This window comes from Aquila chrysaetos, chromosome 12 (genome assembly GCF_900496995.4).
Source record: "Aquila chrysaetos chrysaetos chromosome 12, bAquChr1.4, whole genome shotgun sequence".
In the NCBI taxonomy this organism is placed as follows: Eukaryota; Metazoa; Chordata; class Aves; order Accipitriformes; family Accipitridae; genus Aquila; species Aquila chrysaetos.
Genome location: NC_044015.1, coordinates 35,034,737 through 35,058,234, shown reverse-complemented (window position 1 = coordinate 35,058,234; position 23,498 = coordinate 35,034,737). Strand labels below are relative to the sequence as shown.

Below are 23,498 nucleotides of genomic sequence, written 5' to 3'. Positions count from 1 at the left end.
CAGAGCACCAGCCAGAGGGTCCAGGTGGAAATTTGGGGACTCTTTAGTCTTAGAGGTGCTTGAACATGAGCAGCAAATGGACAGAAAGAAATCCATACAGGTGCGGGCTAAAAGAGATGCAGAGACATAATCAGAAAAGTGGAAAATAAAAAAGGAAACGATTAAAAGGATGTTATAACACTTAACTGGAATACTTACATAAGAGAAGACAAAAAGTCAATTTGATTGAATAATAAAAATCCATGTTGTCTTCTTTTTGGTGTATTCATATGCATGTAGCTTACTGGTATGTATTTTATTTTGTGACTATGATCAAGTCTTTTAAAAATAATTCTGAACTGTTGTAAGGCTTATTATACTTACATATTTTAACCAACAGAGGTAGAAGTTTAAAAAACTTTTCTCAGTGTAGTTCCTGGAAAGTTTATCAGCCATTCATTAAAACGCATTCTTTTTCATATGTTTTTCATAGGTAACCTTGGACGGGTGGACCACATCACAGAGTTTGAGTATGACCTGTTCATTAGACCAGATACCTGTAACCCACGCTTTCGAGTTTGGTTCAACTTCACTGTTGAAAATGTAAAAGAATCACAGGTAAGTGATACTAGATTAGATAGTAAGGTAGCTTTAAAAATTGCTTACTCAGAACATATTTTCTTAAACAAAAAGGATGACATCCAGGGTTTGTAACTAAAAATTTGCTGTAAAATGTATCATCTTTGTTCTTTGAATTTTTATCAGTAAATGCAGGTATCAGCATGACTGGATATCACCATGTTTTTCAGCTAAGACAAGAAGTAATTACAAAGACAGTATAACATTTGCCACCTAACAGGAGTTTTATTAGTAACGGCTGCTATATATTTGTGTTAATATATACAACCAAAATATATGTGTTAATATATGAAGAGGAAGTCCATTATAGCTGTTCAAATATTATCACTCAAGTCTTCATTTAATACATGTAGAACAATGAGGTAGCACTGCAAACTGGCATTAGTGACTTGTAGTAGAGGAGGAGTTGCCTGCCACTGTGTGCCTTGTGAAAGAGGAGGTTTAAATGTGAAACAACTTGATAGGCAACTGTTTCACCTACTTTTAAATAATGTTTCTTTGCAGTAAAAATACCACATGAGAAAGAAACTTCCTTGCTCTATTTTTTCACGTCACGTCTTAAACTAAGCCCCCCCCCCCCCAAGTTATGTACTAACTTTCACACTGACAAATCAAAAAAGATTTAATTCCACTTTTCACATGTACCTTGCATTTTATTCTGGTGTTCTGTCTTAGTTTATCATAATCAGGCTGTCATTTTCACTTAATGGAAAGAAAACATATTTAGTTAAGAGAAAAAACTGCAGAGGCTTGATATTTGTATTCCTATGAGACTAATATCTTAATATCCACCACTGTACCAGTCCTGTTACAACTAGAAATCATGAAATTGTTTATCTGTCTTCCTGGAGCCTGATACTTTATCAGACAGACCCTTTCCCCTGCTGTGCCTTACTCAACTATGATCAAATTATATAGTCATGAGATGAATGGGAATCTGTCTCAAGGAGGCAAAGAGATCTGGTAGAAAGATACAATATATATCTAGTGCTTACAGGATATTTGTTTTCATGGTTGTCTACATGAAAGAAAATGGTTTCACTACTAAGTTTGACTTGTGAGGTCTGTTTTTATAATGTGTGTTCCTCTAATCTTTTTTTCATCTCTCCAATTTCCGTTAAAATGAGACCTGCATGAACATAATCTGGTCTGGAACCTTTTTTAGGTCTTTGTACTAGCGGACATGGGCAGTATTAGTCATTGCATCTCGGCTATATTAAATGGATGTTAGAAATTGCTACATCAAACATACTGTGTAATCTGGTTTGTGCATTTTGATTATTTTCTTTTATGTTTTACTAGAAAATAATAACAAGGAAACCCAGTATTGCTTAAAAATATTCCATTAATACACAAGTAACTTTGATCACTTTATGTGTAAAAGTAGATACTTTAATAACTCTATATAAATAATTACCTGTATAATATTTTATTTATTTTTGATGTATCATATAGGTGATATGAGAGAAAAGCAGCTCTATGCATTTATATATCCTAGGTCTGGTTTCAGCCATTTAGATGAGCACTCAAAAGGAGTAGCTACTTTTATTAGTTTTATATATTGTCTATATTACATTTCTTCTCATTGTTCCTCTTCCTTCAACTTCAAATTCTTAAACAACTTTGTTTACTTAGATTTGAAAATATCTTGAAGATTTTCTTCTCATTATAAGGATATCTCCAGTTTTGCTTGACATTTCACACTAAAGCCTTTACTCACAAAGAAATTTATTTCAATAGTATCATGAGAAAACAAGAAACCTCCTTTCATTACCTGAATTAGCAATCATCCATTCTGTTTTTCTGCTGTTGCATCAGACCAATCATTGACACCCAACAGGTTAAAACATTGGCACCCAAATAGATAAAAAAGTGAACGAAAAAGACACAGTGTAAAAACAACAGCTGTACAAATACTAGGAACACATAATTGCGCTGTATGTATTTCTGATTTAGGTGTCAGTTTAACTACTGGCTAGTAGTGCAGTTTTTATTATATGTTTAGTGCAGTATTTTGTGTTATTAATCTAGTGATAAAAGAAAAGAAACACCTATTAGACATTCCTGCCAATCTCACTGTCCATGCATTATTGTTCTGTAGAGAACAGGTTTTTTACATTCCAGTTTCAATTTTCTTAAGCCATGGAGCTTCCAATTCCTGTGTCTCAAAACTGTTCTATAGACTCATCTCACTTACAGTATTGCTTGATTTTTAGCCTAAAGCTTTCCTTTATTTAATCCCACTATTCCCAGTTGCAATTCTGCTTAGTAATAGCTCCTCTTGGTACAAATAAATCCTCATCATCCTTGGCTAACATTTATATTTCTGTAAATTATAACATTCCTCATCATTTGTGTCTCAACCTAGCTATCATGTTTGGTTCTTTCAGCCCTATATCCAACAGAGCACTTTACCTTTAAGTGTTTAAGTATTTTTCCGCTTTGGGGCCTCTGGACTTTCATCATAAGTGAATCTTTCCAGCCCTTTGATAATTAGCCTCGTTTCCCAGGGAAACAAAGCTTATGTGATCATACTGTCTACTTGCTAGCCTAGGTTTTTGTGTGGCTGCTGATCTTTCTCCTCTCCTTTCTCCCTCAATAGCTTCTTAACTCTTGGCCAGTTTCAACACCACTGGACAGGAATTCCTGTAAGTTTCAGGAAAGCAGGCTGCCAGATGGGCAAGAGACCCATCTGTGTTCCCACTGGCAGAAAGGCTATAGTATGAGATAATTTCTTATTAAACATCAGAGAATCCACAGAGGAGATGCATGGGAGAAAGTACTCATTGGAATTTGCATTTTAAAGATACCAGAGAATCCAGTGATGAAATCCAAATCCATAGCACTTAGTCGTTTTGCTTCTTGCAGAACTTCTTGTTTTTGTTATTATTATTTCTCTTCCAGTTCCTTCAATATTTTCTTTATAGTGTGGAACTGAAATTTAATGGACAATTCTGAGTACATGAACATCCCAACTTACAGAGAAGGGACTCTAGTCCCTTTGCTCTGTTACTGTCTCAGTACAGACAGCTGAAAATTGCAGCAGCCTATTGTTGCTCTATCACTATGGAAACTCATGCCTAATTTGTTGTTCACTATCATACATAAGTCTTTTTCAGAATGATTGCTTCCTTCCTCCTGTTACGTATATCTTAGGTTACTGTTGTGCTTCAGCAACAAGGGCAGGTAATAGAGCAAAGTTCTGTAGCATAGCAGTGAGAGCCCTAATCTTTGCAGAATTATTTTTCAGAATTTTATGATAAACTCTGGTTTTTTTGATGTTCACTTCCCTATGTTGCAGTAGAACTGGTAGACTTTTTTTTACTCGGAAGTTGGTAAATTAACTTCTTCCTCCTCATGACTTGGACTTCTACCTCAGACATTTTATGTTGTCTGTTTTATTTTATACTTTTTTAGCAAGGAAAAAAATCAAAAGAAATAGCTAATGGCTTATATTTCTGGGAAAAAAGAAGCATCATATAAAATACCTGTGAGATGTAAAATTTGGTCTTTTGGTCTCCTTATACGGTTTCTGATGTGCAAGTCAGTTGGTCTGATAAGATCTGAGCTGTGGATTTTTTTGTCATTTGTTCAGTGACTTCAATTAACACCAATATTGGAAAAAAACAAAAAAACCCCTGATATGTTATATATAAGGACTATAATCATACAATGATTACACTTACAGTAACCATGAAAGGGAGAATGAAGGAAATAGGATTTGCTGTGGAACACATGGTCTCATGGGCAAAGCCTCCAATTTCTCTAATTATATATGTGTCACAGGCTGCTGTCTATTTCTGGATAATGCTCTTTATTGGGTAGGGTTTCTTTCCTATTAACTTCAGCCATGGTCCTTACAACACCATCTACAATTTTGCTAAATTCCTTCTCTGTAACTGGAAATTGGGTGAAAAAATGTCATCTCCAAATTGCATTTCAAGTATTTTAAATAGACAGTGCTTCAGGTGCATGATTACTTCTGAGCTAGAATATCTTTAAAGGTGTTAGTAGCAACAGGGATTCATTTGAGATTTGGGGGGAAAAAAAAAAGTGTGTCTGTGTAATAAATTATAAAAATATGCTAGTATACCAATATTGGAGGATTTTACAGTTGAAAAGAATGATTATTTCTCTTGGGGGCCATAGCCAGAAATTCTGCTCAAGTAGTTGACAGCCACTGTTCCAGATACTGTAGCCACACTAGAGAAAGATGATCTCTGTCCTGAAAAATTTACTTTTGAGAAATTTGAGAAGAGATAAAAGTTGAATACGACAAAGTGATGAAAGGATTAAAAATATCTGTGAGGATTTTAATTACTCTAACAAACAGCAACCATATTATACCAATAAGTAATGCACATCTAGGCCGCATGATATATTCTGTATGTGTATGTACCCTGAACAACTCTGCTGTCTGATGAATCATGTTCAGAACTGGTATTTTCACTGAGTTTAAAAAAAGAATTTCCAACAGAAGGGGTTTCCTAATAGTGCCAAATTTTGTTCTGTAAGTGTTGATAAACACATTTGGAGTTCTTCATCACAAAGGTACTTACAAAATATACCAAGAAGGATAGAGGAGAAGAATGGCTATTTGGCAGCTAGGATTTGATCATTACTTATTGTTAATAAATCAATCCAGATTGAGGTTAAAATCAAAGAACGAAATGTTATTTACTTCAAAGGCATTCTCTGTTACTTCAGTTGCAGTTGGACTGAGGCTAGGATTTTGACTCAAGATTTTGGGGTTTTTTTTGTTATGTATATGTATGGATCAGGAAAAAGGATAGCCTATTCTTCTTCAGAAATTTAAACAGGATGCCAAGGTAGGACAGATAATATCATAGCTGGACATTATTATGAATGCATGGAGCTCTCGTTACAGAGTTTTCTTTTTTTTGTCCTACACTGTTTTGTAAAATAAAAAAGGCTGTAAAATCTCTGTTGTCTTTAATTGATTAAATTTTCAGGAACTGTTTATTATTGGGATTGGATTTTATAGTTTGTTCAGGCCTCTTATTACTGTGCTAAAACAACCCAATGACCCTTAGTGGACAACTGCTTCTTATGTTATAGCCGTGATTGTTTAAAGATGTGAATGATATGTGTATAGGGAGAGATAATGTCTTTTACTATACCAATTGATACATTTTGGAGAAGCAGGGGGGAAGAAAAGAAAAACAGGGATGATTTGAGGTACTCAACCTCTTTTTCTGGCCTAAGATCTCATCTCATGCAGTTAATTCCTACAGAAGCTGCCTCCAAAGTAAGATGGAGTAAGGATGACATCAAAAGCAGTCTGAAGTTGGAAACAGGCTACCTTTTTACTTTCTTCTTCTTAAGCAGACATTCTTCACTCTACTGTCATTTGGTGATTTAAGTTACTGGTATCAAGATGCATTATAACATCTTACAGTCTTTCCAGTTTCTCCTTTTAGAAGACAGGTATTTTCTTTACTGTGCATTAAAGGCTGTATTGCATTTTCCTAGCTTTGGAAAAAGCATGTATAAAAGTGCATATATTTTTATGAAGGAGCACAGTTCTGAAATTCTGAAGACTTCTATAAAGCATTTTTTGACTTGCAACATTCTTTAATCAATCTGAAGTACACATTTTCTGTAGTGTGTTTCATTGCATATACCTTGTTACTAAATTAGGCATAAGTCATTCATTGTTGAATAGTTTGCATTAATAATTTATTAATCCTCTTCTGGTCAGCTCCTGTAATCTCTCTAAATAGCTCTTTATAATAATTTACAAGGAGAATCGCTAGATTATTTGAATTTTGTCTGTTTAGGGAGCCCCCAGCTCTTGCCCATCTTTATGTGCTCTTCTTATGTTAATTTTTAGCATGCTAGAAAGATACCTCTACCTCTTCCTGTATTTTGGTATTTTATTCACCCTTTACACAGGTACAAAACCTAATATTTTTCATGTACCAGTTTTGTTTTGTCATATAAATTGATTTTGTTTCCTCACTTCTGATACTTTTCTTGAAAATCATATTTTAAGAGATTAAAGGTAAAGGTACCTATGCGCTGCCTATCCAAGCACATTTAATGAATTAAAATTTAGAAATTTGAGATTTGGAAGTTTATAAAAAATAGGCATATAGAACTAATAAGCACTCCAAACAAAGCCATCATTTTAAATGCTTTCACTGACTTATCTTAATATAATGTGTATAAGAACTTGATTACTAAAAATGCTTATGTTGGACTGATTTTTGTACTCCATACAACCATTGCAGTGTAACATAGCAGAATCTTACTGGGACTCAGATTAAGAGTGGTGTGATATTGTTTGGTCCAAAATCAGAATCTTTAAAGCATAACACAAGGTCTTTGTTGCTGAAAAGATAAGATTTAAATTTATATTGCTTTTATAAATCTAGTTTTAGAGAAGGATTTTGGTTAGCTTTTAAAAGAAGCTTAGTACCTAGCATACCATAGCGTTTATTGTATGAATAGGTACAGTGTTTTAAATCTGCTTTTTACAGAAAATGTACATACTTGCCTAATTCCTTTCCTCTCTTTTTATGTTCTTATTAAATAGTAAACAATTGAAATGAAATTCAATTTTGTATGAAAACTTCATGGCAGAAGTTTGTATCTGTTACTGTTACTGCCAGTAATGTAAAACATGGATGTAGAAATAAAAGAAAAACTTCATGCAAATGAACATAGGATAATATAAATGTAAGAACATACCATAACGGGTGAGTTTTACATTTATGTCTGCTGCTCAGTTGAACTACTACCAAAGAGAATTAAATATTTATATTTAAATTTCATGCAAAGTTTTATGGGTGGGTAGTTTAGAGCTTCTTTTTTTTTTTTTTTGGCAGGAATAAGAATCTCCAATACTAAAAAGAGAATGTGTTTTAGGACTAGAAAGCTTTGAGACTTGAGCATTTGAGTTCTTGAAGCTTCTTTCTAACTGACTTTATCCTCTCAAAAGACAGGAACAGTTGTAAAACAAGTATCAGGTGACTACTGATGTAAGCAAAACTCTGTGATTGATTCCTTTTTGTTCTACAATAGTCTCATGAGTTAGTACTTCTAGGCAATCTGAGGAGAATGCATTTTATTTAGCATAGATGGTATGAAAATACCAAGAAATACATATAAATCCAGAAAGATAGAGGTTTTGTGGATAATTTTCTGTACCAACCCCTGTATCAGAACAGTATCATTCTGCATCTAAATTTTGTTTTTTTTTTCTTTCCTCCCTAGGATTTCTACTTCCCTAAATAAAAATCATGAATCTATTTAGCAGTTCTCAAATAGGCATCTATTTGTCAGTATTTGTTTAAGTTCCTGTTCCTCAGTGTTATTTTGAGTATCTGGTGTCTCAGAGAAACACTGTGGATACTGTTCAGTTTTACCTCTGCTATGACTTTATGGCAGCTGGAGTGGAGATATTAAATGAAAGTTTTCCAGGAAATCTGGTCCTATTCTACAGATGTCAAAGTCTAACCTAAGTATCAAGCTGTCTTAGTTTGAATTATCAGGCTCTGTCTTCATGCTGCTGTCCATCTATTTGGTTGAGTAAAATAAAATTAATTTTAATTTGTTTGTTAACTCTCAGTGATGAAGGCTCTTTACTCCTCTTTCTTCAAGTCCATGATTGTATGTGTTCTTTGATAGCTCAGGTGTGTGAAATTGGGGTCCTTCAGTCAATAGTGACATCTGAATTTGCATCTGTGTCTTGAAAACACTTGGGCCATTCCCCTAAAACCATAAAGGGTCAAATGGTTTTTGCCATCCCATATTTCCAGCTCACATTGCCATTTTGATTTTAAGATGAAACCATAAGTATCATCACTGTTATAGCTTTTAATTTACTGCTTACTGTAATTTTAGTGTTGATTTAGTTAGATCAGTATCAAATTTTTATTTGTTTCGTATGTGAATGATGTTTCTCCTTTATTCTTAGCTACCAAATAGTGGATTTCAGTTCTTGTGAGTGAACTTGGTCAAGATTTAAATTCTGACATTCATTTAAGGCCACTGGGTTTATCAGGCATTATCATTCACTGTTTTATTTTGCCTTGGAGAAAGGCATATACTGCAGAATTCTTGAAGCTATAATTCTTTTTCTAAGCAATATTAAAAAGGAAGCGAAGCTCTCTTGAAACATTTTCATCAGGAAAAAACAGTTTCTTATGGAGGTAAATAAATTTAATCTGAATTAGAGAATGCTTTTACTGAAAATTCTCTAGCAAATATGACAACAGTTGAGGCAAAATAGGAGTTATGTATTTGCATCCTTTGGGATGTATGTTTCAGAATCTAGAAGCAGCAAAAATCTGGACTTTCTGTTAGTTTTTGTTTAGTTTGACAGCATCACTGTATACTAAAATGGTTGCACTGCATATACTGCCCTGGTCAAGTTCCTTAAAGCTGTATTTGAGTGTATGTGTGTATTTTATATATACATATGTACATACACATATATCTGTCTGCCCGGAAAACATGAGAACCTGAGTGCTTTTGGACAATATCTTTTAAGTAACTGCAGCTACTGCAGGGTAAGTAGACTATTTTTTTATATAGCACATGCCATTCAACTTAAAAAAAAAATGGGAGAAAGAATGGTGGAGCCAGATTAATGAAGATTTTGTAAGATCTTATGGTACCATAGCATGTGGTAATATAGGTCCATTACTTTTTATAAAGGATGGGCTTGAATTATCTGAAATGTGTATTAAAAACCATAATGGATTATTTCAAAGGAGTCTTTTTAAAAGTGGTTTCACTGATCTCTATGTTGGAAAGTGATACAATTTTATTGTAAGTCAAAAGTGCATCAGGTTAGATGATATGTATAGTGATTGAAGTAATTATTTATTTACTGAGGAAGCCATATAAAATGTTAATTAAATAAGAAACAAAGTGATGATATTTAAAATAGATTGCATGTTCATCTCAACATCTTTAAAAAGAAAAATCAATTGAACATACTGCAGTTTTGAAGAAATATAATTTTGCCATTTTGGAAACTTGTGCCTATATTGGTCGTGTATAAAATTAGATTTATAAATGATGATTCTTCCAAGTTGGAATTCTTTCAAGTACGTATAATTTTATTTTGGATCAATAATTCAGTTGTGCTTGGAATAGATTGAGGGTGTATGTGAGGCTTTAGTAAAGTGCAATATAGTGTGCATCTCCATGAAATTATCCAAAGCTGTCATGACATGTATCATGCTTTAAAAAGTAATGAATACAGATAGGTTAGTAAACATAGACAATATTCAGCGTTAGCAAAACAACTGCTGTCCTGATGAAATATTCTCTCTTGGCAAGACAGTGTTAAATTCATAAACTTTTTCTGTTCCACGTGTGTCTAAGAACATTTTAGATGTCAGTGTTTGGTAATTATTGCATACGTATTGTATGTTTCAGATTTAACACTGGCTTTTGCTTACAGGAAACTAATGGCCAGGTGTGTGTAATTTCCTATTATGGTGGCATCTGTCAATCAAAATGTCAAAAATACATTATAAATGCCATAAACAAAATCAGCACTATGATGATCTTGATGTCAGTGATGTGACATGCTTACTTTTCTTTCAATTTAAAAACTTTTTTATTTATGATTAAATATCCCCATTTTTTAGTTCCAGCGTTAATTGTCTTCCAAGCAAATTTGGTTTCATTCTGCTTTTATTATTGAAAGTCTTTACATCAGAATGCAGAAGCATAGAACTAAAGTAAAAGAAAAAATATTTTCACTGAAGAGATGAAGATTAAATGTTTTAAACTTTCCTGCTTTTAGATTTTTTAAATCTTTCTTATGGAGAATATTCTATATTTGAGCCATGGCAGGTTGAAATACTGTGGAAAAATTGTTGGAACCTGAAGATAAATCAAGCTGAAATATATGTACGTTAATTCATGTTACTGGGAGAAGGAAACCATTTGCTTTTTAAATGACAGGGCAGAAAAAGAGAAGCTAGTGCTGAAATTGTAGAAATTTGTATTTTTTCCTTGCAACCAAGGAAATCTAAGAATGAAATAGTAGTGATATTCCATAAGAGGTAATTAGTTTGGAAAGAGCAATGAGGAAGTCAGTATTCTGTCTGCTGATTGTGGTTGAGTGTATTAAGCATATGCTCCAGTAATCCCCTATTCTGCTATTAACTGTTGGTGGTGGAACTAGAGAGGTAGATCTTGTAACACATTTCCTTCATTGTTCTATGCTGCCTATGATTTTAATATATGAACGCAGTATGAACCCAATATTGGGTCATTGTGCACAGAGTGTCTTTATGTATCTGATACCTTACAATAAGTGAAAGAAAAAGCAGAGAAAACTTGAATTTTGATGTTGAAAATGAGAAATAGAAAATAGGAAATTTAATACCGAGAGGTTAAACAAATTCCTGAAAGTTAGTGTTGTGCTATATTATAGTCAGTAAGAGCCTTCCACTTTGCTTCTGTGGAAGCTGTTAGATGGAGCAAAAGAGCTATGAAAAGTGGTAAATCTTTCACTGATCTTGAGAACCTATAACCTCCATCAGAACCAGACATCAGGTGCCACAAAGATGTAGGAATATTGTGCTTTGTTGAAAAGATTGCACATTTGAGAAACACTCTTGGGCAGCGTGGATTCATTCTTGTGTTTACCAACTAGCAACTCAGTTTTTAATCCCAGCGTTCGGCACATTGTTCAGCAAGTTTCTTGGACACCCAAATGTAACTCAGGGCTTGTGAGTCCAAACCATATATATTGTTCTTGGGTTGTCCAAGAGAATCATGAGTAACTCTTGACTGAACTAACCTGCCTCACTAAAAGATGGAAACTCATCTTCTTCGAAGCATATAGTGTCGATACTGTTTATTCCAGGAGATAGCCAGTTGCTTCAGAACATGGAACTGGAACTGCCCTGTGACCCTGAAGGGGACTAGTCTGATAATGAAAAGATGGTGAAAAAGCAACCCACTGTCATTCTTGCTGTGACTACCCTGCATCTCAGATTCTCATCTGCTCTTCCCATTCTCCCATTAACAGCCATGGTAATTGAGTCCATCTTCTCACTTATGGCATTGTCCTGGTTTTGGCTTTACTGTAAAAGTAAAGAGGTGGCACTGCAGATCAGATTAAGGAGCTGTCTAGTCTGGTGTCCTAATCTGGACAATGGCTGGTAGTTGATGCTTAAAAAAATATCAGTAATAACTAGGAAAGTATAGAATAATCCTTACTTTCAGTTCCTGTCTCAATCGTATAGGCAGAACTGACCTTTGCATGCTGCACAAGTTAGAAGAAAACCCCGGTGCCCTGCAGGCCAGCCTGACATCCACTGCATGTTGTGGTACCACAGAATTGTGAGTTCCCACCAGTCTAAATTAGGTACAGGCTGTCAGAAGTCAACAGGTTCATTGTAGTAGTCGCCTCCAGATTGTTGTTTTTAACAGGCATAGGTGGTCTTTATGAATTGTATCATCCTTGTCTAATCTGATCATACTTACTGTAATCTTGGAGCACTGAGTTCTGCAGCTTAATTATGCAGTTTGTATAAAAAGTACTTATCTCTTTTTTAAATATGCCGGTTAATATTTAAAATAATTTCTGTGTTATGAGAAATAGTGAATAAATTTTATCTGCTCACTTGATTTGTGATTTTATAAACTTCATGTTTCCCCTTACTCATACAGTTTATCCAAGTTAGTGAATTTTAGTCTATTTAGTTTCCTCTTCTATACTCCTCCCATCTCTGTGTAGAGAAGCTTTAAAAAACCTGGATATGCCCTATATTTACCAGTAATTTTGAAAGGCAGATAAGGGTATTTTCTAGGAAAGAAACATATGTACAAAGTTCCATCAAATTTAGTTCTGTACAAAAAGTTTGGGTTTTTTTTTTTTTGTTTGGTTGGTTGGTTTTTTTGCCATTAGGATCTGAAAATAGCATTTGTCTGTTTTGTGGTAGAATGAGATAGCATATCTCCCACTGATTTCAGAGGGACAAAATTCCTACAATGTTAAATGCCCCAGAAAATCCCATCCTTATCATCCTAATCTCAATTAAATATTTTGTTCTATTGCTCTACTGCTTGTAAGTATATGCATAGTTTATAGAATTCTGGAGGTATCAAGCATTAAGATATGCATTTTCAATTTTTTAAGAGGGCAAAGAAAATTAAAAAAACATGGTTTGAAGCTACTTATCTTTTTTTTTTTTTTTTTTTTTTTTTCCTGTTAATTGAAACTGGAAGATTCTTCTGCACTGTATAGGTGATCCAAGATATTACAGTATATATAGTTAAGTCTTTATGTTTGCTTCAGCAAAATATATTTTAATCTTTCTGAAGAGCCTGTGAAATACTCTGTAAAGTGAGTCCAATTTTTTGTTTGGAGAAATTAAGAAGAACAACACTGGATTTATATACTGACTCTTAAAATAGACCTGCTATATTTTTTATACATAACACAGTATAATATCCTGTGTACAATTGTAATGATTGAGTACATTACACCAGTTTAGGATCTGGCCTCTAAACCATAGATAGACAATATCTGCTGTTACACCACTGCTCATGATGGCTCTGATAATTTTTTTGTGAATTGGGAAGCTCCATGGAAGCTTCTAATTTTCATAGTAGCACTACCATGATGAACTGTAGCTCATTACTGTAAACTGATGGCAGCTGTTAATACTATTACAGGCAGAGACTTTTTATTTAAGGGAAACATTAGCCAGTAACTGGTAGATTTCTGACACAGTATTACATAAAGCTTCCTGTTAGGAAGGAGAGCAAAGAGAAATGGATTTGAACCCATTAGTATCAGAATTACGTGTCAAAAAGCTAGAGCAGAGTTCAATTTATTTCTGCAATAAAGTGTAAGCTAGAGATTGACTTGACAATTATTTTACTTTACATTGCTCTGGTTGTTCTGAGATGACTATTCCAACATCAAATCATCTTGTTTGGACATCTTTTACTGAATAACATGCTAGTCTAAATATTCATTATATTATGTAGGAGCTAAAACTCGGAAGGTTTTTCAAGTAGAAATGAGTTTTTTATTACTATTTGTACTAAAGGATGTATATACAGTGGAACATATTCAGTATAGATTTAAAACAACTGCATGTGTTTCTGCTAAATCTGGTGTATGTTGTTGAATAGGGTTTATGCTGTCATTGAAAGGATAATCTTTCTGAAGCTTTTAGTAGCTTGGTATAAGCAATATAAATCATTTGCCCCAAAACATTTGTCTTCTCTAAGCCAGCCACTGAGCAGGGTTGTTGCTTCTGTTTATCAGTCTCCTTTTTCCCTAATAATGTTCAAAGATAAGTGACAACAAATTAGACAACCACTTCCTTATTATAATTTTCGACTTTGAGAAGAATATTGTTATCAACAGTTTTGCCCATTTCATATATATAGCCTCCAACTGAACACTGAGGTCCATGAATTCAGATCCTTAACCTTGCACATTGTAACAGACTTTTATTGGAATGGCAAATCTGACTGTATTTTTGTTTTGAAATGATGATTCTCTACAGAACACTTAATTTTGTAGTTGTGTAGCATAATTTTTTTGAAGGAGGTTGTTCATTGTCCTCATGTTACCCTCTGAAAATTCACATGAAGCTTCTCAGAAAACTCTTATTAAAATTTTTATAAGTAATATATTACACCAGTGCGTGGATTCTCCTAGCAGGTTTTCATGTGCCTTTGCATACTTTAATGCAAGACCATGTCATACTCAGGGGTGATGCAGGGAAGTAGAATGCTGCTTGCATTGCATCTTGTTGTATGTTTGTATTCTGATCTTCTGTGAGCTCTGTGGGCAAAACTAATACCAACATCAGAGGACTAGAGAGTATTGTGGGATTCATGGCAGGACATGCTTGCCCCTGGAAATTTGATGTGGATGCTGAGTACCTCCAGTGTTAGATTTAGAATCGCCTCAATAGCCAGATTAAATGGAATATCCTTCCTGGCAGGCATGTGGAATGGCAATTCCATGGGTTTGGAATAGCCAGGATGAAACTACAATAACTGTTGCCTGTGGGCTGTCTCTTCCCTATGGCTGCAGAAGGACCAAACAAATTTCTTTGAAGCAGAGGTTAATAGAGCTACCTACCTAGGTAAATTGTTATTTTACATGGATTCTAGTTGTTTTTGTCACAAAACTAATTTGAGTAGTATATATTTATTTTACTGATTTAAAGCCTGGTCATTATAAAAATCAGCCTATAAAAAGAGATTGTATGTATGCAAAAAGAGAATTTCTTTTTGCCAGGAATTTCTCATGCATAAATACAAATGAATATTCTAAATGTAAATGTTTGGCTAGATTATTCTTCAGAGACACATATTGATTTCTGTTGTCACCCTTCAGTGAGATTTAGTGTAGATTACCAGGAAATCCTTTCCAAGCACATACTGAAAAAAACGTAAAATATGATTTCCTTGACAGTCAGTGAAAAGAGACAGAGTACATGTTAACAAATTAACTGTGTTTACTCCATCTTCACCAGTGTAAGAGTCTTTCAGCTTTTAAAAAACTAACTGGATTGATGCTTATAGTATACAGGTCCATATTGTGCTTGATGTGCTAGAAAGTATGTTTTCAAATTCATAGCTTAGCAAAAAGTGAAGCTTGGCATTTCCTGATTTTTCTTTGTGGATCTAAATGTAGAGTTGTGGCTCTCTCACCATAGTGGGAAGTACTGTATAATTTTGCAGCTTAGACTATTCTATAATGCAAGTAGTATGAGTCTCATGGTAAACTGTGTGCGATGGCCAAGTTTAATCCTAAAATATCTTCCTTTCAGCTTTCTAATAAACCTGAAATTCATGAATTTTTGAACATTATACTGGGTTTGATAATTATGGCTTATACTAATTTTACACTTCAGTTGTTAAATACAAATATTGTTCTACAAATAAGATACTTTTCCCTTTTTTTTTTCCTTCTTTGTTATTTAGAAGGTACAAAATATATTTCAACAATTCAGTCAGACTGGAGGGTAATCTATGATGAGTTTGTTTTCACAAACTACATAATTTTATAGCTATCTAAGAAAATATCAAGATTGTTAAATCTTAGTCACTTCTGTTTTTTGAGCATTTACTAGGAGATTAGAGAATAAGAGAATGTTCTTAGATTAATTGGAAAGAACTTTGCAAAACATGAGTATCTGATGGAGCAGGTTTTTTTTCCCAAATAGTTATCAGAAGTTTTAGTTAAATCCATTTGAATTAAAACACAGAAAACCCATGCAGTTGCAAACATTTTGATTAACACTATCTTTCACCTCTCTGTTCTGCTAGTCACGGTCACTTGTGTAGTCAGGCCATTTAGTTTGCAAGTAACCCATAGAGTTTTATATAACAAATGCAATAAATAAAATACAGTTGTTCTTATGTGAAAGTAAGAACTAAGAATATGTGATGCAATCAGGTAAAAGCATTATCCCATATCAGAAAATAAGAAAGAAAACAGCTATAATATACTGGAAAGGAATGCTGATCTTTGTAGGTCAGTTGTATTTTTAATTGGTACTGATCATGTGAGTAGAAATTAAAGAAGTTATTTTAAAAATTACATAATATTTTTATGCCTTGCAAGCACTTAGATGTCTGAGTTGAACTACTTGATATAGATGAGTGATAATAAATATCAAGTTAATCTAAGAATTCATAACAAATTACATTCACCAGCTACAAAATCTGAACGGTTTTTGCTTTCTTGGCAATGCAGTATTGTTAAACTACATTAATTTGTTTTGTAAATGGTTTAAAAACTATTAATGTCATGTCACATATGAAGTACTGTCAATAAATGTTTGGTTTAACAAATATGTTTTAATATATAGGGCACGACACTACAACATTGCTATACATTACTGTACTTTAATAAGATTTAAATCATAATTTCTATCCACTGCTTTGCTTGTTCTGTAGATAATAATAAACATACAGACTTGGAAGCAAAACACATCTACTGTTCTTGCAAAGGAACAGTGATGCTTGTGGTTGTATATTGTTACTAGTAAAGTTACAAATATTAAAATTATACACCTATGTATTTTTATTTTCTCAAAATGTTTGGGAGCATTTGGAATTCAGATTTTTTATGATCTCGCTCTGATGTACTTCAAGGAAACAAAGCAGAAAGACTTTGGGAAAAATATTAATCTTTGTGGTAAAACTGGCTTTATAAAAAGCCAAACAAGCAGAGGCATTTTAACATAATTTTCTTCTGACTTAAACAATCTTAATTTTATCACTTTGCCAAACTGTATTCCTTTGCATGAAGTATGTGCAGGAGATACTTCTGAATTTGCATTTTCATTAGATTTAGCATTCAGCACCTAATGCCATAAATTTGTTTTTGAAACTCTTTAATTCCCCTGAGTGTTCCAACATATTGAATGCTATTTGCTTTGTATTATGTTGGCAGCAAATCTGCAGTGAAAATGCTGTCAATATATATTCATAGCTAACATTGTTAACTAAAAGCAATATTGTTTTTCTATTGTAAGCTGTCACAAATGTTTGGCACCCTGTTGTGTAAGCCAAAAAAATGTCAAAGAAAGGAATGAATGTTTTTGAAGAAAAGTGCAGTGATAGTGTCAAGTTTTCTGTATTAAAATACATTCTTGTTTGTACAGACCTTTACAATTTATAAAATTGTATTTTGTAGTAATGTAAAGTTAGAATATTGTGAGAACATGCAGGCTGTTACAGATATTATATTAAATGATAGGAGCATAGTAAACGATACAGCCATTTTACTTTCTGATGTAATGTAATGCTTATCAGGTTGTAAAATGTATTCTACTAACCCCAAAGATTATTTTATTAAAAGAGGTACTATATATGTGGAAAATGAATGAAAAATACTCTGCATTTTTGCCTGGTTTTGAAGGCAAAGTGTATAATTAACAAGAACAAATGCAAAGTTTTTAACATTCTCCTAGGGACTATCCTTACCTTTTTGTAAATCACACTGATTTTGTTTATTTAAATTTGTGTACTCCTTTTCGCAATCATGCATTCTCTTCTAGTAAAACTGTTATATTTTTGTATCTGCATGCTATTATAAGAATGTCTCATAACAAAGTATTTCAGAGAACTTCTGTGGGGAGAAATGTGTATAAGAACAAAAAGAAAATGTCTGTCTACCACACGAATAAACGTGTTATTGCTAATAAATAATAAATGCCTGTAAGTTAAAATAAAACAAATGGCAATCTTTTGTGCTACGCTTGCAAATATGTTAAGCCAGAGAACTTGTGACCTAAGCATGTAAATAGAAACTTCTAGATGAGGTAGTCAGAACAGGCACAACGAAGTTCCCTTGCCACAAGCTACCTTACTCTGGTATCAGTACAGAGTTCAGCTGATAGCAATGGAGAACACTGTGAAAAATGGATGCTTCAGCCCTGTGCATGGCTCTCACTTAAGTATCAGCGCTTCACAAAGATACAGATTTTTCTAGTACTCTCCTCTGTCCAAGGTAACATTTTTCTATATTCACTTAGGTGAAAAGATTAATCCATATATAGTGAAATACTGGAAAACCCAGAAATGTCATTCATGACACATTTGTGTCAATCTTTAGAAAACTGTGCTGTTTTCTAACTTACTGAATCAGAATGTGTTAAATTTAGGAAACATTTTTGGGAAACCCTTAATACATTGAATGTTCAATATAATGTCCAAAAAGAAACTTAAATATTCTAATCTACTGTTCAGATACAATCATTGGTAAATCTGGTTGACTGCTATTTTTCATTCAGCAATATATTGGTGATAAGTATTAATGTGCATTATGTTCTGTGATATTGGCATATATCCCAAATACATACCACCTCATCATACTACATGATGCCAATAATAATGTAGTTTTTCCTTGCAGCTGATTTCACCTCTCTACTTCATAATAACCTTCTCTGCTTTCTGCACGGATACATACTCTACTAGGGGAATACAGGTGCCACAAGTGATTTCACAAGGTCCCTGCTATGGACTCACTATTTTCAAACTTTTTCTGAGAAGTGCAAAATAACCAGAGTTTCCATTGATTTTAGTGAGATTTCAGTAGTATTAGCACTTTGGAAAATTGGTCCTTATATTCCCTTGCACCAATCTCTATACATTCTCTCATGTACTTTCAAGTAAGATTGCATAAAACTTCAGAGCTTCCTGCAGTGATAATGGAACAATATATGACAGTGGCATAACTGCAGTATATGCTGCAAATATCTGAGCATTATGAGGCATTTCAAAGTAAGTGTCTTTGACACTCTTTTTCTTTTTATTGTCTTCAGTAAAGAAAGTAGGAGAGACAGATTCTTTCTGTTCCTGTTTAGATCCCAGCTCTCTGGGGTCATGTTTCTGTGTCCATTCTGAGAAGACACAGGGGAGTCACCATCCATAAATGCAGTACTTTTCTTCTGTGATCCTCCCAAGAGAAGAGCTTCTGTCAGTAATTACTTTTTCTCTCAGAAACTGTGAATACAGTAGATGCCTTAACGCAAGTAATGTGAGGCACAAGTGACAGAAATTTCGAAGAGTAAAGGCACATACTGATGGCTCACTTATAACTGATGTTCATGGCTTAGTTCTACAAATCATATTTTGGATATGTGCCAAATAATTAAAATGCTTTTCTAATGAAAAAGATAATATTTATTATTCATTATATATGGAAAATCTTCCTACTTCATATGTTTTGTTTTCACACTGGGTGTCTTAGACATGCCTTTTACTGCCTCACATTTGAAAGTCATCTTAGGTGAAAAACAAAACCGGTTGAATTCTGACATGAACTGAGGGGACAACTGATGTATCCTGTGAGACTCACACTAATCACTAGAATAGTGTAGATGACAGTGTCAAGAACCAAGGCTCAATTGCAACACAAGCAAGGAAGACAAAGATGGTCCCACATCCACAGTTTTTATAGTCTAACTAAATGTGATGAGTAGCAAACACTAGACAGTTTTTACAGAGTACATCTAAAAAAAATATGCTCCATCTATCATAAAAATCAGAAACAGGAGAATGTGGCATTCTGTTAAGATGGTAGAGTGCAATATACTGAGTGTGCCATCTCTAATAATTTACTTTTGCTTATTCTAACAGCCAGTGTGGTCTAACTTGGAGACAGAAGTCAAACTTGAACTCAGGCTTCACTAATGGGAATATGAAACTTAGAGGGGAATTCTCTTAGTGATTCCTAAAGGTGGATGCCTACAGTGTCCTCTCTGTAGGGAAAGCAAGAAATGGTAGATTCTGATTTTTCTCAAAAGTAAGAATGTCAGTAACTATACAAAAGGGACTGATCTAAGATTAAGAAGGTGACAACTTTGCATAGCCACTTTCATTACCAGAGCAAGAATATAAAAAATCTAGAAAATGTTCTCATTTTCAGAAGTTATTCAGCACTTGGAATATGAATCCATAAGTGGATTCCACATATGGAATATGAAGTTAGTGCTGAGAGACCATTCCACTTCAGAAAAAGGAACCAGATTTTTAAATCACTTAGAACCTTGGCATATTGTGTCTAATGAATATGTTTGGGTACTATGGTAGTAAAGAGATTGAACTAGTTGTAGGCATTTCTGACTCATTATATCTCATATTCCATACAGCTTTAGCTAGGTAACATGTTTTTCCTAAGTTTGCCACTAATGTCCAAATTATTTTTTTCTGCCTTTTAGCTCCCCATATCCTCCCCTAATTGTCACTAACCCCCCCCCCCCCCCCCCCCCCCCCCCCCCCCCAAAACTGAAATACACCTGACTGATTGAAGGTATTGCTTTCTGAGCCTTTGCTTGGCATTATGTAATAAGGTCAGTGATATTTATAAATGTTCTAGGTGAATGTCCAGCACATTCAAGTCTAAGAGAGAACGTGTCTTGCCCCTGTATTCATGGTTTTCTACATCATTGCAAGAACTTGGGGATGATTGAGGCTAATGTGTATCTGGAGAGGCAATATACTCGGACAATTACATTCACAGGTGAATAGTATTTTTTTAATACAATAAAAAACTTTAACATTTCTTAAATAGCTCACTAGGTAGGGATTGCTAATATTGAACAGGAGATGGTACTGCATCATACAGACAGTTGACAAAATGGACTAGTGGTTTTCATCCTTAATTTGACTCTTTTTCCTCAATGGCAGAGAGATGCAGAATCTTTCTAACATTGTTTATCTTATTTTGGCATAACAGATTTAACCATGACTGTATCCATTTTCCACAAAGTGTCTTGTGTCTTGAATCATAGAATGTTTAAATCTTGTACAGGTGTGGAATAACTGTGTGCAGCTCATCCTACTGGAAAGCTTTGGATTTCTGTGCATCGTGGAGGAATCCACCTTTGTAGAATTTTCAGAAGTGTTTATGAAGCTTTAGAAAGTGACATGTCATTTTATCTGGCAGATTTCTATCATTTCTTGCTATCGTTAGAGTTTCTTTTTATTATTTACTTTAATATATACTGTGCAGGGGGACCTTCTTTGCCATTTTACTTTTTTTACTGTTGCTTTCTTAGATATGAATTTGATGCTGCAGGAAGAATGAGTATGTGTAAAATGAGTTATTAATCATGCACAAATCTTTGTTTCTTTGGCTTTTCTACATGTGGTTGTTTAAACACTTGTTTTCCTTCTATTACCCTTATATGGAATAAAATTGTATCTTTCTTTTTTATGCTTGAGAGTTTAGACTTTATAAAAGATGAAGGCCTGTTGCTCATGCCCCTTTGGAGAAATGATGTCACAGAAAGGAGCAGGACATTTTTTAACTTTGTCTGTTAGCCAGAATTATGCTTACCCCTGCTGAGGAATTTATATGGAAGACTCCTCCAAGATGTGTTACACGCTTTTTCTAGTAGAAGGAATGACTCAGAATTCTCCTGTGGGTGGCTATTGCAACAGTGGAGCACGAAGACTGAGAAATTAATAAAGTAAATAAGAAAGACAGTAAATATAGACCAAAACATCCTCATTTACTGTTCAAAATAAGAGAGGAACAGTATTAAGGTACATAGATGAAACAAACCAGCACTTATCCATGGTGAAATCTATAAAATGTCTTCGATTGCTCAAGGGATCTTTAGATATAGCATTATTTTCTCTATCTTATGGATGACTTGACCACCTTCACTATGAATTTTTCATGATTTTCCTGACCCAGCAGCTCTTGCCTGTGGAGAGAGTAATACAGTATTGATTTGGGTGTTAGGTTTCTGCCTTTTTTGCCACAACAGGATTTTTGTAGCCTAGAAACTTCAATCCCTGATTATTCATTAGAGACTTGAACAACTTTTCTTAGATCTGGAATGTAAAAGAAGAATCACTTGGTTACTTTTGTCATAGGTAGCCTTTGTAGTGGAATTTCAGCTCATCTCGATAATGAGTGGTGTTGTAATTACGCTTTCCTGATTGAATGGGCACTACTAGGCCTTCAGATTGCAAAAATTCTGTTGTCTGTTTAGCAATTAGTGTGTTTGTAGCAGAATTATACTGGTGAATGTGCTTATTTAGAAGTATACTGCAAAACAGTAGAGTAAGTAGGGGTCTGTCCTCCTGCATTCATCCTGGCATTGATGTCTTGGTGACTTATTTTCTGTGCCTCTCAGGCATATTAGAAAATTGAAAAGAGGCCATGATGTTGCTATTTCTCATTTAAACTGTTTTATTTTTTTTTTTTAAATAAAAAATCCATATCTTACATCCTCTGAAAACTTACTCTCAGCATTGCCATGGAAACAAGATTTTTAAAAGGGACTTAACTGAAATTTAGCAGCAGTTTTTATTTCTTTGTGATTCATACTTCATAAAAATGCAAATGTCACACTAATACATGTTTTACCTTAATATTTTATACTACCATTTAGTCTTAATTGGTCTAATGTTTTTCTTAATTAAACTTTGAGCTTCTTCAAATGATTTTAAAATTGTGGTGTGGACCTATCAAGCTTTAAATTTTGTCTGTGACACACAATTTAAGATACTGTCATAGAGGAAAATCAATCATTTCAACCTGTAATCACAAGCACAACAAAAGATTTAAAAGATTTAAAAAGCCTTTTGTCCTGACTGGAAATTTCTTGACCTTTATAATCTTCATTTCTAGTGAAGTATCATCACAGCAAAAAGCATTTTATCATTACTATTTCTTTGTTTTTCACTTTATTCCCTCTAACTATGTGAAAGTTGTTTAGAGAATAAATTACATTGCTCTCCTAAATAATGCTTTTATTCATAGTTTTCTTAAGAGGGGTATTTTGATTATCCAAAGCTACAGTATGTGCATTGGTATACATACATACTTATATCAACATGTGTAAATAAACTGCATTAATTTAACATTTTATTTGGGTATAAACATGCAGCTGTTGATATTGTTAGTTCAAAAATGAAAAGATATCTGGCATTCTCTTCTGAGTGCCTATTTGGTCAGACCTCACATAACATACAGCGTTTTGCCTTTTAAAAATGAAAATTAAGACCGTTAGAGCAGGGATCTCATTGATCAAGACTGAAATGCAATGGTAATATAAAAAGGCAAGCTTACATGACTTTTGCTTTCAGCGTGCTTGGCTGCAAGAATACTAAGGTACAGCCTGAATATAACTTTGTACTTGTTTAATGTTAGCTGGTTTACAAAGGTAGTTTAGTTAAACCAGTATACAACCTTGTGTTCACAATCTGATTTAAAAATCTGAGTTTTATTTATATAATTGAATATAGATCTGATTTATATCAGGCATAAACTCAATTAAGAATTTCCACATAAGGTTTTGTATTTTCTTTAAAAATGTTGCTTTTATGTAAGCCACTGTAGTCTTCAATATAAACGAGGTCCATCTTTGTTGAAATCATGTAAT

General features: G+C 33.8%; 1 protein-coding gene across 6 annotated transcripts in view; it reads left to right on the top strand.

Annotated features, from left to right (window-relative positions):
• The window catches only part of BEND5 (BEN domain containing 5), a 979,469-nt gene that overhangs the window by 50,555 nt on the left and 905,416 nt on the right, over positions 1 to 23,498 (top strand). For all 6 annotated transcript variants that reach the window (XM_030032521.2, XM_030032519.2, XM_030032517.1 and 3 more), the window contains exon 3: positions 473 to 597. In XM_030032521.2, coding sequence (XP_029888381.1) covers positions 473 to 597 — 125 coding nt within the window. The remainder of the gene's footprint in view (positions 1 to 472; positions 598 to 23,498) is intronic.